This window comes from Nestor notabilis, unplaced genomic scaffold, assembly GCF_000696875.1.
Source record: "Nestor notabilis isolate BGI_N333 unplaced genomic scaffold, ASM69687v1 scaffold20636, whole genome shotgun sequence".
Classification (NCBI taxonomy): Eukaryota; Metazoa; Chordata; class Aves; order Psittaciformes; family Psittacidae; genus Nestor; species Nestor notabilis.
The window spans coordinates 28,823-47,418 of record NW_009933568.1 but is presented as its reverse complement, the minus strand read 5'-3'; the positions used below and the strand labels follow the sequence as shown (position 1 = coordinate 47,418).

At 37.9% G+C, this 18,596-nt stretch overlaps 1 protein-coding gene across 1 annotated transcript in view; it reads right to left on the bottom strand.

Moving 5' to 3' along the window:
• Positions 1-516: 516 nt before the first annotated feature.
• Positions 517-18,596, bottom strand: part of PI15 (peptidase inhibitor 15) — a 22,478-nt gene continuing 4,398 nt past the window's right edge. Inside the window, exons 3-6 of the mRNA XM_010016942.1 lie at positions 4,357-4,475; positions 3,942-4,074; positions 3,667-3,782; positions 517-652 (exon numbers count right to left, since the gene is read on the bottom strand). Coding sequence (XP_010015244.1) covers positions 517-652; positions 3,667-3,782; positions 3,942-4,074; positions 4,357-4,475 — 504 coding nt within the window. The remainder of the gene's footprint in view (positions 653-3,666; positions 3,783-3,941; positions 4,075-4,356; positions 4,476-18,596) is intronic.

The following is an 18,596-nucleotide window of genomic DNA, read 5'->3' as shown; positions in this document are numbered from 1 at the left end:
TTGCACATACGTTCTCCTCTGCTCAGACTCCCATTGACATTACAAGTCAAAGCACCTGTGTAAATGGGAGGAACCATTAAGTGTGAGGACAATTTGTTGTTTTGCATGTCATGCTCCATTTTTAAAGCACAGTATTAAACAATGACACTTCTCTTTCTGGAACTATTATCTTTTAAAGGAAGTAATATTCTTTAGTCTTTTAATGTGCTTTTTATAGAGCCTAATCTTCAGGAAGCTAGACTTGCTAAGGTGAAAATTATTTTGCTCTCGTTTAACAAAATATTAATATAAAAGGATTAATGTGAGTCATAGCCAAAAGTGTTAAAACCAATTATACTATACTTTGAAAGCTAACTATACAAAAGCATACAAAAAGAAAACATCAGAGTATTATTACAGTATCTCTCTATATATAATATGTGCAAAATTCAATATACAAGCTTCTTGTTACTCATCCATGGGTTTTTGGTTTTGGTTTGTTTTTGTTTTTTTTTTTAAAATTATGTAAACCTTAACTTATTTAAACCAATATAAGTAGTTTGATGTTACTCCTGGGAAACAAAGATTGTCAGTACAAGAACCTCCATAGCTTGGAGGGCAAGCTGAACACGGGACTCCTACTTTATATGGTGCTTCTCCAATCCAATTACCCCTGAAAATAATAAAGGAAAAAGAGTGCTTAGTAATTTCAGAGAGGAAGAAAAACAATCATTAAACATAGTTGTTTTGGTAAATTAAAGCTATTATCTTCAACGATACCCTATAAATGCCCTGTTACTGAAAATATACATTAATATATTTCTGGAGGTTACTGACAAATATTGATCTACCAGTTCCCAAAAACCAGCAGGTGAATGACCATGTCACCCAGGCCAGTGGTCAATTCTATATCCTTTAGTTTCCATGGTAAAGTCCCAGTTTTCTTGCTTTTGCTACAGCCAAGTGATTTTTGGTTCTCTGAGCCTGGGACAGAGTATTTGTTACCAGAGGGCTGTATTTATGAGACCTTAGCGACATAAACATTGGTGCAAGTTTTTCCTTGAGCAGTTTCTTGTCTGACAGTTACTCTTGAAAGGTAGAAAAATAAATTGAGTGAAATCTTATTCTCCGGTTGGACTACCCTAGGTCCACGTTGTGAAGCTCTGGGGTAGAATCCATGGTGAGAGAAAAGGCAAGATGAAAAGTATTCTCAACAGTAATATATTAAAAAGAACTGTATTTGGACATTTGTAGCGATCTCATATATATTAATGGGAGGAGAAGGAGGGCTTCCATGTGGTGAATAGTGCTGTGTACTAAAGCCTGAGCAGAAAGGGGTACAAGTCTGGAAACTGAACGTATGAAAAGACGTTACTCTGAAATATCTAACATCTGAAAAACACATCTAGACTTTTAGGTGCTTATATAAAATCTGGGCTTTTAGAGATTCATGTAACATACATAATGTATGCAGAAAGAAAGTTAAAATTAGACTTTTATTTAAATGTTATGTCTCACTGATCAGGGAACTTGCCTCTAGTTTGCATGTGACATGGTATAGCAATGAGTAATGCAATTATTTATGAAACATTTTCTCATCCTTCACCTCCCAGCCAATAACATTGGATCAAAAACCCTGGTCTGGGTTGTGCCTTGGAATAAAGTAGGAATCTCTCAAATAATTTTCTCATTCCTACTTCTCTTCCAAATGGGTACAGCAGACTGAGTGCTCAGGAAATATATTTAGTTTGATAACAGATATGGAAATACAGAAAGCTAATTTCTGCTTCATTTTCTATGCAACACATGGCTGATTTCTGCCAGTCTGTTAGAAAAGCAGGGGCAGGGACTTTTAAACTTTACAGTTATTCTCCTAAATTTTTTTCCTGATTTCAGAAGCATAGATACTGTTTTCAGCATTACAGCATTACAGCATAGTATCAGTGAAAATTATTTGAGTTCTAAATCCTAAATCTTTGCCAAATTCCAACATCAATAACTTGGGTCAGAGCTGTAATATCCTCTTCTTCTTTAGAGGAGTTCCCTACTCAGAAAGACACAGCCTTTACTGACTGGCAAAGAAAATTCTGCATGTGTGCCCAAGGACTCTAAGCAAAATCTACTTAACTCAAACTAATTAATTCTTGGGAATATGAACTTAAGCTAGACAAGACCACTCAGTATCCCTTTTGTGACTGTACAATAAGTAGATGAGAAACCCCCAATTCCACTACCTATGAACCAAAGTTCTGCTCGAAATCTTATCCAGAGAAGAAGCCTGGGCTTTGGTTTGCTGTTTGAGAAACAGTAGGACTTTTATACTGAGAAAATGTAAAATGTCATTAATTCATTACTAACTGATACACAAACTGCAGCAGTTTTCAATATGTATGATGCAAAAAAACGTTCTTTTTCTATATATGTACATGAGAGATGTACTCTGGAAGTTTGGTTTGGGGTTTTTTTTCAAATTAACATAAATAATAAATAATATTTGGGTTTCTTTTACAAACTTTAATTTCACCTTGTCCATGTTGTAGAGCTAAAATTCAGATACAGTTTTGTTGTCTCATGTTTGCTCCCTCACATTCATTTCTTACCACCCTTTTCTACTAGATATTAAAGGCAAAATGACAGAGAAATCTTTTTGATTTCCACAGGCCATTTTTCCCGAATTCAGTTTTCTTACTAAATCCTATCTTTTTTTTAAGTTTCAGAATCTTTAAAAATCCTTCTACCCATGTAACAGCTAGAATAATGGCATATTCTTGCATGTTCTTTACCACAAATGGACCTGTGCCACTGTGAGTTTATGGAAAACATGCTCAATTAATTATATTTAGATTTCTGTACAGAATTATGGCTTTGACTAATATAGAGTAAGAGAAACCAACCATTTACACTGTTCACGCTGTTTTTGAAGCATTAGTCCAAACCAGACCTCAAAAAGAAGCTCTCCCAGAGCCACATGTTACTGATCCATTCTGCACCCAGATATAAGCTTGGGATGATGTCTAGGAAATGCTGGGGTAAAATTCATTTCTTCATTCCAACCTAACACGTCTGCATAGCTACCTGATAGATGGCTCCCTATGGGTGTCTATGGTCTACACTTTGAAGGACCCTAACATGGAAGGCAAGGTGAGATTTGGAGACACTGAGCTTAGGTAGATGGACTTTGTAGGAAACCTATGCTATGGATAACCTTATGCAGCATGGTCATAAGCAAAAGTATCTTGTGGGCAACAACATGTATTCATGGTACATCAAGGGTTCTGAACTACAGTGGGATTGCTTACCTGAAGAAGGCTACGTCACCATGAATATATATAACAGAGCAAAGAAATAAGGAATTGAAAGTAAAGTGGATTCAACATAAAGAAGGAAGATGGTGATAATGATAATGATGATAATGATAATGGTAATGATAACGATGATGATGATAATAATAATCCAGAAAACAAAGGTTTGGGTTTGTTCCTTACACATCAAGTTATTTCTGTTTCTTCCTTGTATACTGAAGTCATGCATTTTTTGTATGTTCAAATGTAAAGTTAGAACGAAGGAGCAGCCAGCAGAAAAAGCACAAGAGGTCAAGCTGCAGAAAAGGAAGTAAGCAATCCTATGAGAGGACCAAAACATGCATGAAGTATAAAAGTAAACAATATTTAAAAGAAAGCAACTCACTTTGGGGCATAGTTGCATACCAAGTAAACAGCTTGTCGCCAAACAGATCCCCAGACGTTCATATTGTGGCATGTGTGGATTGCGCAGCCTATACGATTGGAAGTGGCCCAAACCATCTGAATAAATATTTATTATTGGTGAAGTCCAAATTGAAAAGAAATATATATATATATATACACACACACACATTTATTTGAGAGAGAGCTATAAATACATCACAGAAAAGTCCAGCTTTGGACGACAGATTTTGAATAGAAGAATATAATTTATATAACCTGTGTGTAATGGGTGCACATGGGTCCGTAACATCGCATGGGGCACCTGGGGTTGCAGTCCTGAGGGTAAGGGAAAGCGTAATCCTTCACCTCATCATACCATGGCTTTACCAGCTGGAGAATAGATCGATACCTGGGTTTGTTTAAAATACAGAAAGAAAAACATGTCATTTTAAATTTAAGTATTTTGGAACTTTCTGCTGCTAATTCCTCTGATGCGGGTCACCTAAATATACATTTCTCCATGCATCACTAGGGGCACAGCATTAAGCAGTAATGCTTTTAAGCCAAATGAACACAGATGGATATCAATTATTGATAGATTACTGAATGACACTTGCATCAGTCTAAGATTTGGATCTCAAAAGGTGCTCAAAGGCTGACAAATTAACTGTTTTGTAGGGCATCTGCCTACCTTCCAGTTCTTACAGACAGGTTCTGGCCCAAGAATCTTAGTAAGTAGGAAGGTCCATGGTCCCAAATGCATGTAGCAGCCCAAGCCTCTGCAGATTTGGCAAGAGTTTCATCCCAAACCTGACAAAATAAAATATCTTTAGCAGTAGAATGGAAAAAAAACAGATAGTGATCACACTGCAAGAACACAAGAAGCAAGTAGCTTAAGTGACAAATATACTATCATAACACACCAGTTGTGGAACAGGCAGAGAGCTCTTCAGTTCAGAAAACAGTGGGGCAGCATGTACAGGATGTAGCAGAATTTGCCCTATCACTGGACAGAATTCCGCCCACATCAGAGGAAGCCAAGTGTTCAGATCTCTCCTTTTTTCTGGAAAAGCCCTTCACTGAAAAGGCATTCTCCTACCATTTCGCCTCTGTGTTGATGAGATCCATGTGTGGAGAGGAGTGAAATGTTGGCTGAGACTCAGATAGAAAGTCAAAGTGAAGGAGAGGCACATGGGGAAGAACAATTCAGCACAGGTACTACATACCTCATGAAACCCCAACACATTTGAAATAGGATCTCAAGAGTATCTATAGCCAGAGAGAGTGTGTGTGGCAGCTTTTCATATTTGAGGCCACAAGGTCAAGAAAAGGTATTCCAAAAAGGCAAAGACTGGGTAGTTTCCAGGTGCAGTATGAGTTTCACCACTTTATTCTGCACAGGAGCTGACATTACTCCCTGCCTGGAACAAAATAATAACAACTCTGTAAGAAGAGACAATTTGACTTCTTAAGTTCTCCAATGATAGGAACATGACAAGTGAATTTAAATACTGTCTCCTTTATATGCTTTTCCTGGTCACTTACATTCTTGATTTTTAACTCTGCTGTTTTCTACACAGCAAATGGGCTTCCCTCAACAATAACAGAAAGATCAGCAGTGGAATCTGCTGTACTATTGAAGATTGAGATAAAGAATATCTCACTGTTATATTACAGGTATGCATAAATCCTACTATAACTTAGTGTTCATATCCAACTAGTCTGTAGATCCTGGAGTTGGATGTACATTTTTAATACCCCAAGTGGAGTGTTTTGGTGCAGGATAGTTTTAGTGAACTTCAGGTAAAAAGACAAGAACAGAATGTGCTTACCTAGCCCACTGGAGCTTTTAAACACAAACCCAAACTCATAAATCTTGAGTGGCTATGAAATAGAGTATGCTTTCTCAGGTATGAAATAAAAGGCAAAGTCAGAAATAAACTTATCAAAGGATAAGGTGGCCCATACCACAGACATTTTCCGTACTATGAACTAATAATGGTTCCTAACAGTGAATTCATAGCTTTAATTTTGCAACCTGCAGAGTGGAAAGACTGAGCACAGCTCATGGACCAGGACAGTAATTCATGTCCTGGCTCTGTCTGGTAGTTTGTGAAATTTCTCTAAGTGAAAATGACAAAATCTAGTAAATTTTATTAAACTGCTAATACTGAGCAGTGGGAGTACCTCCTAGATTGAATCTGAAGAAGCACAACAGAGAGCAATATGAACCCTTAATGCAAACGATCTTCCATTCAAGTTGAACCGCCTTAGCAAAAGTAAGATGGATGGTGTTTAAAGCAGGGCATATTTACTTTACACCTATTTATAAAGAGTCCCAGAATAAAGTCAAAGCAAACTGCCAGTAAAAGGACAAAACAGAGAAGTGTCAGGAAGTAGCATGCTAAGAAAGACTGGTCTTCAAGCCAAGGAACACTCTGACTGCAGCTCTGAAAAATGATGGGGAGTTTCTCAGAGGAGTTAGAGGTAAGTCTATACTTGTGAAGAGAAGGGTAAGCTGGAGCACTAGGGTGCAAAGGAGGGGACCCGCGACTGCTATGGCACCATCCAAACCCCAGGAAATGCTCCAGGCCCCAAGGAGAAGAAAACTGTGTACAGACATTTCTTCTGCTTTAAATCTCTGATGTTAAGTCAACTAGCTGCATGTGGACAGTGTAAAAAAACCCTTTATAATCTCTGTGGTACATCCCAAAAAGAAGGTTAAAGAGGGTGCAACAGTAGGTGCAAGCATAAAAGTGTGCCTGAGAGGCCAAGGCCACAGTCAGCATTCAGAGCCTGCCCAGGCCCAGGGGAACAGAGAAGAACAAGGATCCAGCGCATGAGTCCAAACACAGCTGCCTGGTATGCATCCACAAGGGGCAGTTCCGCCAGGACTGTGACACCCCATAAACACCCTCCTTTGCTGGGATTAATCATGCTTCTGGCGTGAGTGCTCCCTGCCAGGAGGCTGAACATGAGGTTTGTGTTCTTGCTCCCAAGTAACCTGGCTGCAGTCCCACAATAATCTAAATGTGTACTGTATTTGCACAAATAGCACCAAGTTCCTCATGTCCACCCAGCATATTTTTGCATACTAAATTGCCTTGCAAATTGCATGTTAGGTGTTCAAAAGAAACGTGAAGAACGGATTAGGTTTTCGCTATTAATGCTCTCTCTAAACTAAGCATGGCCCCCGCGTTGGACATTGCTAATCCACTTTCATTTCTCCTCAGCTTCATTTTCCGGTTCTCAGGAATCTTCTGCAGCATTTGACTGGTAAATTATCAGGGGGTTGTTTCAAACTCAGTTAAAAAGTTGTGGGTTTGGCAGGTAAGCATTACTGTGATATATAGTGAGCTCTGTTTTTCATTATCTGTTCACTCTTGACCACTCTCCGGACATATGAAATTTTTGGCAAACAAAAAAGGAAAAAAAAGAGAGAAAGAGAAGAACTTAACTACTGAATAAGAAATAAGGCAAGGGGACCATATGCAGCATCTTTTAATTTCCTCCATTCCTTTTCACAAGGCTGGTGAAAAGCCTTTGTTAAGAGTCCCTTCCTGCTATGAAAATCATTTGTATTTCCTGAAAGAAGAGTAAGTGCTTCACCTTCCTTATTTTATTTTTCTAGAAGAAAAGGTGGTCTCAGTCCCTCAAAGACTAGCTCTTGATCATCTTCGTGAGTAAGATAGATGAATTAATATAAGCTGAAGCACAGAAATTATTATCTCATGATGACTTAAAATCTTCTAAACTGTAAGAGTTCCCGCTTTTCAAAGAATTCTGATCCTGAGTCCACACTTGTATTAACTTGTATTTCCGTTAAGTCCGCTGTTTTGGGAATGTAAGACAAAAGGGCACAGACATTTGGATTTTTGAACCATCAGGCTTTGTTGTTGTACATAGATAAATAACATATAAAGAAATAGAAAAACATCCTAAAAAGAAAACCTGAAGTAATTGAAAGCCGTAAGGACACTTCCTGTACGACAAGAAAGTAAAAATCTCAACTTAATTAGCAAAGACTTTAAAAACCAATGTTGTAACCAAAATTATAACCTCTGAAATGATGGCCAATCCAGTGTTTCCATTAAACATGTTAAGGAAAGCTGTCTGGCACGAACATAAAATTACAAAAGCAAAAAAAGGAGATTTGCATACTCAGTGGGTCAAGATTTAAGGAGGACACTCATCCTCAAATGCTAGTCATGCAACCCCCCAGTGCCATCTCATTATCTCCCCAGTGATAGCAAATCTTGATTTGCTAAGTCATTAGTAACTGGGGAAGCAGTCATCTTTCTTCCACCCACTATAAAAATTCCAAAGAATCTTTAAACTCTCCAGATCACTGATTTGGTCCAGCATGGAAACCCTTCCCACTCCTCAACTGAGTCTAACTGAGCTGTGATAGAGTTAAAGCGTCTCACCACACTTCCACTGGCAACTTGAAGTGAACATCCTTTGGCCAATTTATTTTTCTTTCCTCAGCCAAAGCTTATTTTCCTAGAAAGCTGTCCGACTGCGCTCTCTGCACTGCTCCCAGCAAAACTGCACTGCAAAACTACGCTTGAAAATCGTCAAGTGGACTGAGTATAGGGAACAGCCCAGTGCTTCTTCATGGGGAGTTTCAGAGACCACTTTATGAGGCAGCTGTGGGTTGTTCTCTGTACTCACACTGGTTGAGTTAGGACTAAAATCTTAGCAGGAATTTTGCGAGTGAGGTCAGAATTTCACCCAAGTTTTTTTATTTTGCTTGTTTCACTCTGTAAACAAATAGTAAAAGAAACTATTTTATTCCCATTGTGTATAATAAGCGATGGAGTGTATTAAATCTCTAATGTTGAGTGAAATTTCTTGGAGCCTAAAAAGAGAGCTTCCTTCCCCAACGGAGGGTTGTTGGTTGTTGTGGGTCACGGTCTCTTCATATCCTCCCTTTCTATAGCTGTTCTATAGCTGTATCTCAGTTGTTCTTAGGTAATTTATATGTATGCCTTTTTATTGGAACAGTTTTTTTGGAACAGGAGGTCTTGGTCACAAGTATCCCCTTACGTGTTAAAATGACAGTGAAGCTGTATAAACATGATGAATAAAAAAAAGAGAAGCAACTATGATATTACAAAGATCTGTTCACAACATTTGTCGAAAAAGAACTGGCTCTTCCTTTCCCACATTAAAAGGTATGCTTTAATTTAAAAGGTATGCTTTAATGTGAGGAATGCTGCATATAACCATTTTTAACTATAATTTGAACTCAGAAACACAGTTCTGATTATTCGCATTACAGTTAGAATTGTACTCCTAATATCAGTTATTAAATGGAGTAGCTTTCTCTTGGCACCCTGCTCAACACGTCTTAGGGGACAAACCCTATTGCAGAACAGGAGTTAAAGTTCAAAACAGCAAGCTAGTTCAGATAGCAACCTCACTACTTTATCCTTAAGTAGAAAACGTTGAGCAAATTTACCAGAACAAATTGAATGGAGCCCTCTTAATCCCAATCACTTGTTCTTACTACAAACTTTCTAAAAGCCTGTTGTATTATTGTAAACATACTGCTTCTCTGGATACATTTATTCTGTGGTAATTTTACTTGAAAAGTTAAAAGTTTCAAAATCCTAGATTTAAATGCACCACTGAAACATCTATTAGGACAGCCTGAACATGCAAACGTTGCTGAGAACATCTGTGAATGATGGATATATAAAGTCATGGTTAAACGACATTGACTAAAACAGAGCAGGGATTTGAAGCAGCATTCTCAGGGCCTGGACCCCATAATTGATGCTAATGAAACATCTGGCTGTGGCATTCTGATGGTATCAAGGAACTGTGTCACTTGGGATCTCTACCTTTACTAAAATTAGGTGTCACATATTCACTATAGGCCTTCAGTATGACTAAGTGAAATTAGGTAGTGTGTGACCCTCCCTAAAGACTTCATGGAGCACCTCTCAATTACCTATGTAAGATCTGATTCAGGACCTCTGGATATCAGTGATGCTCATGACGACTCTTTTTTCCTTAAACTAACCTGTCTTAGTAAGAAGGTGCAAACACAGGCACCACAATGTTTCTGCTTGAAACCAATATTAAAAACCTGTGTTTCAAGCTGATTTTATAAGATGTGACTCTGTAGCCCACAGGACTTTAAGAAGCGGTCTGTGTCTCTCAGCTTGTCCATCCAAAGGATGCCAATACCTGGAGAAAATGCTACATGAGGTAATTTTCTAAGATTTTTCCATAGCTGGAAGAGCTAGGAACATAATACATGAGAAGTTCATTTAATGAAAAATAATTTAATAATTTGCTGAAATAGGAGGAAAGGCTTGATATAGAAGTGGCCATGCATGTCTATTGCTTTAGCTTTTTGATCACATGCTTGAAGTTTTCTCATTGCTTTAGAGAAAACTTTTGTTTAGCAAGAAGAGAGGAGAGAGAAGGTTCCCTTAGTCTGCCAAGGCTTCCTCTCATATTCTGAGTGTTGCAAATGAGTTCTCAGATGTTATAGATCATCCAAAGTATCACTAGCTAAGTCAAGGAAGGAAAGAACAAATATCTTGGAACTTCTCATAGACCCTTGATGGATGTTTTTTTAAAAAACAGAAAAATCCTACCCATGCAAGTGTAAAAATATCATATTCCTAAATTAATTTTATGCATACCGGAATACGATAATTTCTTGTTTCCCATTTCTGCAAGAGAATATCTCCTCACTATTTGAAAAAAAAAAAAGCAGAATTTCAATGTTTCATAGTTTGAAAATAGAAAAAAATTCTGTGTGCTCTATAACTATTAAAATGGGCATCCATTTTCTATTTCATATCTTCCACATACTGTCAAAGAAAAAAGACCTACAATTCATAATTTTAACTTTCAATGTTGCTGATACCTACCCTCAGATTTGTGATCTGATTGGTAAATTTTGCAAAATATGTTGCGAATTCTTTTTTTTTCATCCCCACAGAAAGTGATTACTGGCTTCTTCCAAAGTCATCAATAACACTGTCAACACTGCATTTACTTTCTGTAAGAGTGATGTTATATTGTCTTTTTCTCATGAGTCACTGTTTCAAAAGCAAAAATAAACTACATGCAGGTAAAATGTTTATTTCAGTTTTCTTACAGGTAGGCAAAAAGGGCTGATTCAAGCAGTAGAATACCTCCCAACGGGTACTTAAATTAGTAAGATCATTAGAGCTGAAAGGTAAATTGAAAACTAACATTTTAGTTGCCCCCCCCACAGATGTCACACCTGAGAAGGAATGACTGATACTATCCCCTGGAATTGCACCCCTTTGTAAGTTGTTCTTAAAGCTCAGAATTTGGAAGAAGTTAAGATCCATTATTCCTGGCAAATATGGAGACTGAGAAAAAATTATCAACCTAACCTTTGGTAGTCTAGTTCTTCATTATGCAATGTGTGGAAAAAGAAGTGTTATTCAATGGGGATGACCATTTAGCCAAGGATGACTTCCCATGAGAAAGCTGAAACATTTTTAATTTTTATTTTCAGAGACAAAAAATATTGTACTCTCAGATTAATCAGATACCTTCCCTGAAGTTCAGAATGCAGGTTTACAGTGACAAAAGAAAATATCTGTCTCAGTTTTGTTATACCTTGTTTGTGCATGCCTTGTTGTATGAGAGACATCATTAGCAAAGCAAATGGCAGTGAACTCCCTCCTCTCTGCAAGTATTCTGAAATAGCTATTAATGGCAGCAGGTAGCAAGAATTTGTGATCTCAATATAAAAGAGCAGAATACATAGTAATATACTAATTCTGTGTGGATATCTGTGTGCACTGTGGATGTTTTTAGAAGCATTTAAATTTACAGCCCTCATTGTTGCAAAGAAACTATGAAAAAAATGTGAGAAATAGGAGTGCTCCTTCCTTGAGAATTGCCAGCAGACAGATTGCTAGACAGAAGATATGGGCTAACTGGGGAATCCATAAAGACATGTTTTTAACCTGGCAGCCGAGGCAGTCTGCTAATGATCATTTTAAAACATTCGAGCAATAGAGAACTGTGCTTCCATTCTTCTTTTGCCATTACAATCCTTAATCTTTTCTGGCTCAGTTTTATTGCCAGTAGCAAGGAAGCTCCCCTCCCTTGCACAAGAGTACAAGAGAACCTCAGCAGATCATTGCTCTGAATATTAAATACCAGCAGCAGCACTCAGTAATGTGCTGTTTGGTTTTGTTTGGTTGTTTTTTATAATATGACATATCAGCTAGGGTAATATTCTGCATATTTCTCAGTGGTTAAAGAAAACATACACATGCCAGACACCCACTACCCTCCTAGGAGTTCCCTGAGTGTCAGTAGGGTGAAAGCTGCTGCCAATAATGTCACAACCACCATGGTGTGACTATCCCCTTCAGCTTGCTAACACCGCCTCTACAAATGAAGTGACAAACACTAGGTACAGGTTTGAGCACAAATCCAGAGTGAACAGGTGAAATACTCTGTTTTGACCACTCTCCTCTTCCACACTCCTCCTTCTTTACACGATTGCAATGATGTGATCAAACTACAAATGCTGAGATCCACAATTTGAATACAGTTGCACGGCAACGCTGTTATATTTTGCAGTAATAGAAAGTAGCGATTTTCTTGTCTGTTTGGGCACCTTATTTGCCATTCATATATGTCAACTGTGGACTCTTATTAGTATGTTCAGATTATTATTTGACACAAACAAATCCACAGTGGTTCATATGCACATCAGAAAGGTCACCAGTAGCAGTGATCAGTCAAAAAGTTAACCTTTCTACCTCTGACTTCTGATTTTATTCTCCATTAGCCCTGTACTTCTGCTTGTTTGCCCAGCTGAAGATCAGAAGCTCTTTCTTCTGGAATGGTAGCAAGTGGGAAAGAAGAAAACCTTGATACAAGTGATTTCTTCCTGTGAGAAAAACACTGGGAAGCTGACAGATGAAATCCGATGTGTTCAGCCCATCTGTGCAGCTGCACTCCACAGCTGCTAGTGCAAGTCCCAGAGTGGATTAGCAGATGTAAGCTGCTACCCTCCAACATGCAGGTCCTGTCCTCATGGGTCACTCAGCCGTGCAGCCTTGCACCAGCCGTACCGCTTGCACATGCGGTGGCCGTTTCTCAGAAATCCCACAGCAGCATGCAAAGCACGCTGCAGTCCTTTGCCCAGCTTCTCCCTTTCCTTTTTTTATAGTCAAGCCTGTAGCATTTTCAGGTTCAGAGACTTTCTGTGGGACCCCCGCCATGTCTGCGACCCCACAAAGCTTAATTAAACAACCTATCAGCCCTTCTGCCTGTGTGCTTTTTCAGCAGAGTGACTGAGAGCCTCGTCTCTTTGCCTTCACGTTTTTCAATACATACTGTGTGATGAAAACATATGAGCTCATTGGAATTTATAGACAGATTTGGCAAACTTAAATATTTATTCAGGCTCTGAGATCATTTGGACTCTAGACTGTCTCTCTCTCTAAGAATACGAATGCTTTCTGCTTTCAACTACCACCTGTTAGAAGTTTTACTGTGCATACTGTAATTGGTGCCTACCATATGTGCAAGTCTTTTACCAAATGCATTAGGTAATAATTTGAAAGTTTACACAGAAAATTGCCAACGTCTACTGTAGAGAAAAAAGTCTTGAAGGGAATCACAGTTCTGTACTTCATTCTTTTGCACATAAATAGAGGGTTAATACATCAAGCTGCTTGTCCAATACTCCATTGCAACTCAAAGTAAAATTGTGCAATGTTTTATAGGCAATTTACTATCTCTCATATAACCAAACCTCCAAATATCCGATTCACACTTCTGAAGGGCTCAGTATTAGAAGGTTTCTCTTACAGTAATCAGGACATCACCAGACATATGTTCAAGAAACCTCATTGCCAGAAATTCTTTTCTTATGAAAATTCAAGTCTGTATTTTATACAGAAGTTTATATTCCTGCATTCTATTTGGTACAATTTCAAAGTACTATCATTTGCATCCTGACCACTGCTAATAGTCATTTTGTTTCTTCTAAAGGTTGTCTGCATTTCTTTTCATGTTTGGCACCAGGCTTTCAAACAATAAGAAACAAAGAAAATTGTTAGGCTGTCAGATTTAATAACAATAAGCTCCACTGATGTGCTATTATTTGTTTAGCTTTTCGTAAAGATAAATATCAGCGCTACATATCTTAAAATATTCAGTGCTTTTCTAACCTACTGCAACGCATATTTTAGTTGGCAAGAGCTTATCTCAGAAGTGGAAACAAGGACCAAACTTTGTCTAGTTCCATGTCATCCTGACAATTGGTCCTAAGTCTGACGAGGAAGGTGTCTGACCTATATCATTTCAAATATGATCAGAGCAAATTACCTTTTCTCAAACCCACAAAATGTGAATGAAAAATTTATTTAGTGGTGGGTTTTTTCTATTCTATATGAAAAAAATCTAAATTTTTTGCCTTTTCTTTTTTTTTGTGAAGAACCACTGAAGTTTTTCATTAAAACAAAAAATGTTCTTGATTTCTGTAATAGTTTTCAAAGAAAATACTTTTATTTTTGAAGTAGCTCTCACTGAAATATATGGCAGCATGACACAAAAGAAAACACATAGCAGCTTCTTTCTTCAGGATAAAGAATAAGAACAGTAGTTCTTTGTTCTCAGAAGAAGAAAGCTCAATTTAAGATCCTTTCTTTTGATACAGATTAGCAGATATTGCTGTACAGATAAAGAAGCAAACCCAGGTCATTCTCAGTTGAGTTAAAATAGACCTCAAACCCCATCCCAGGGCACCTGCAGAAGCATTCATACATGGTGGTGCCTGTGCTGAAGACAGTATTCTGTGCACAAAAAGCAAACAAGTGGTTACCCTGGGGTTTCCATCTTTTGCCATCTTTATGATACCCATTTCCACAGACCTGGATAGACTATTCTTCTTTTTGGATTTTCTTTGCAGGTGTGGAAAAGGATGAAAATATTGAAATATTTAAGGTTACTATCATCTCCATTCATGTCTGAAACAAAGTAATGTGTACTTTGGATCAAGATTGTTGTGAAAAATGCCTCGTCTCTGTTTTTAGCCAAGAAGTTCAAGAGGTGCTACATTTAATAATAAAGGAATGTCTAAATCTGAGGGCTCTGGGCAGGCTGCTTTTCTAGCTGAGACTTTACTAGGTTGTTTTTTGTTTGCTTAGACTTCTAGAAGGCTTTCTTTTAATAATAAATTTAAACAATGTAAATATTCTCTTCTAAAACACCATCAAGATGGATGTTTCAAAATTTTTACACATAAAACTTTGGAAATGAGCTCTAATACCAAAGCAAGTTTAACACAGTCATTCTTTATCACAACATTTATCAACAATAGCATTTTGGGGAACTTCTTCAGATTTTTTCAAGGAACACTTTCCAGGAAAAGCCCTTTCTGTGTAACTCTTGAACAGGTCTTCTGTCATTCACTCTGAACATAACTGATGGCTTTAAATTTTAGCTGGCATCCACTTAGATTTGACCATAGATGAACACCAATTTAGTTACTGAGACTGAATGAGGTTTCCTAGTCTTTTGTAGGTGAAACTCTGCTAGAAAAATGGGCAGCATCCTGCATCTTACTGATAGCCCACAGTGTTGCATTATCGACAGTGGTGCAGTAGGAAATAAATAAGTGGATAAACTCGACTGTGAGGCAAAAGAGAGCCAGGTAACTCTGTTGTGCCCAGATTAGCAGAAAGCAAGCTCAACTACTCTTACTTTCTTTTAGCTTACTGCCAGTTGCCATGTTTTGACCCCACTGCAGAAAAAGGCTGAGTGTGCTGTAAAATGTTTGCTTTCTTTCAACAGTGTCATGCAGACAGCCACCCCTAACTGCAAGCATGTAAAGCACATCAGTTCTTTCTGTTTTCTTCGAATTTTCCAAGGGCTGATACTGCAGAAGTCATTAGCCCATGATCTTTAGGCACTCCTGGTGTTAGTTATGGCATCAGGCAGAAAGGACATACTCAGCTAATCAAAAACACAAGTGGTAGGAGGGTGAAACTGGAACCAGTGAACACGTTTCCCCATTACACCCCTTCTAATTTGTTCTCACTTCACTTGTGAATTCCCAGCATGGCGAAAAGCTATGACAAACTGGGATATGTGCACAACACTGGTGAAGCTCTGAGCACTTTGATGTCTCTCCTCCCAGAAGACTGGGTTGGACTATACTTAGATTTACTTAGTGCTCTGGCATGATGAAAATCAGGTTAAGGTCTTTGTACACTGGCTTACCATCTTATTACTTTATTCCAACTTTCATCATGTACATAGGATTTAAGGAAACAGGGCTGCAAGCAATCTCTACAGTAAATTTTCCGTTGCATTGTGGGCCTAATCTGCTTTGACATTTAAGGGTGTTACTCACAGATTTAACAAAAGAGTTGTAAATGGAATGCGACTGTAATTTGCTCCAATATGCAGAAACATTGTAAGACATGCACATGAAAACTAAGGAAAGATTATATGGATGCATGCATCTTAATACCAAGAAAACTATCAGTAAATAGGTAATGTTTGGAATGAAAAAGGAGAGAAATTATATTAGAGAGTTAAAAAGTGCATGTAAAGATTAATTATCTGAGGTTTAGAGGGAAATATTTAGAATAGACATTTGGAAATAATTTCTATTCCTAAGGTAAAGTATTTGCCAAGAGATGTGACTGAGACAGCATCACTATATGTGTTCAGTAGTAGACAAGATGAAAACCATATGTATTTAATGCAGAAGGAAGTCCTGCAACAGGGCAGGGATAAACTATATGAATTAGGAGATCCTGTCCAACTCATTAGACATAAATCTTGAAGGAACTAGCCCTACAATCCTCACTTACAGGCGTGGATGATTTCAGTGGGACCATGCAGATGAGCCAGGGCAAACAACTCAAGAACAAAATGTCCTCTAAGATTTAGAATGATCTGTAATAAACCACATTGACAACAGCAAAAAAAAAAAAAATAGGTAAACAAAATGAGAAGCTTATTTAGCAAAAATGCTTTTGAATTTGAGAGAAAATCAGAAGGTTTAGGGCTTTGGAAAACTTGAAGTAGGTTTTTCTTTTTTGGGGTTAGGGGATTTCTTCACTTTGTTTTACCCATTACCTATTGCATATTCACAGAAAATTTCCTTAAAGATCACTTTGACAGAAAGAAGATATTATCAAGACTTTCAAATGTAGGAGTGAAATAATAATGCAGTTATTTACATTTGTGACCATTAAGTGGGGTATTTTCTTGCTTCTCTGACCTGACTTTGTGAGCTGTCTACAGATCTTCATGGAGAGGAAGCAAATTCTCCAAATTCATCGCCTGAGCAAAAAGGGTCACTCCTGGGCCACACATAGTGCACAGATTTCCCCCATGACTCATATGGACTCCCTTACAGGACTACAGGGGTTTCTTTTAGAACAAAATTAGTTTTATTTTAGAGCAATAGTTCATTTCTTTTGTCCATTTTATCATGCTCTTTCATGTGGATTTACTAGAAATTAATAGGATTAGATTCTCCATTCTCTTCTGGTTCCTCTGCCACCACCTCATGAGAAAGTATCTTCATATTGCCATGAAATAACTCCTGCATATCCAAAAAAACTCATTTCAGGCTAGTCCAGGAATCTTTTACTATTTTGAATCCTACAAAGTGACATGTTCAATGAGGAGCAGATTTTGCCAAATAAAGAAGTGCATTTATTCAGTCACAGAACAAGAAATGTGTATCAGAACATCTTCCATATATTAGCAGGGTCAAGTTTACCTAGAGCATTTTTCTGCTCTTAAAATCTTCAGACAGAATTCCACAAACATTCGGCTTTTTGAGCATGCAATCCTGTCCCACCTACTATACTTCAGACATGCTACTGCCAGTCTCCTAATGATCATGATGATCAGTACTGGGCTCAGGATTCATCCTTGCAGAGCCAACAGTGAAATACTCACAGCTTGTCTTTCAGTATGGCTCTTTAACAAGTTATTCAGATCACTTCAGAGTACTCTTAACTAGAACAGGTTTTTCCCACTTTCCCTGGGGGAATGCCATGGAGGACAGTGCTCAGTGCTCATTAAAGCCCAACTATATCAAAGTTACTGCTTCTGCTTGATACATGAGATGCCACTAATAGCATGCCTGTATGTAAGCACTTCTCGACCAGGTTTTGCATGCACACAGTGATGTGGATTACAATAAAGACCATATGGACTTCTTAAAGAATTGTCCTCAAGTGGGGTGATTGTAAGGAAGGTAAAATTAACGTTCGATTCTCATAGGAACAGACATTTCATTAATAAATGTTTTGGGAGCCTAAAGATAGTACCAATGCATACTAAATAACATGTTTTAGAAGACTCAAATTTCAGCTAGCAACACAGCTCAAATCTTTACTAGCCTACCAAGTACCTGAGATATTCCAGAAAGGCAACACAGGCCTCTGTAGTACAGAACAAGAACTCAGAAAAAAGCATTCATTTGTTCACAGAATTCCACTGGATTCTCAGGTTTACGTACGTTTCACACTAGAGAGATGCAGGCAGTTCTACACCTCACTTTTTCTGAGTCATTAATTTCATGGAATCCTTCTGCTTTCACCAGAAAAAAATACCTAAAGCCAATTGGATGATTTTGACCCTTTGCCAGATCAACAGTATGGTGTCATCTTTCTTTGTGCAAGTATGGCATCAGCTTTTAGAGCACTGGAGAATGACAGTCATAGGCTCAGGAAGAATGAAGGATGTCATAAGAAGACCCAAACTAAAAGAAGAGGTCATTACTTCTACATTAAAGGCCTGAAAGTTCTTGTTTCATTTCTCTGTCACTTTCCTTGACATATGCACTGACTCTAGATTTGTACTTGCAGAAAAACTTCCAATTGATGGCACCAGCAATACCAGAACCAGAACGAAAAGGAGGACTACTTTAAAGTC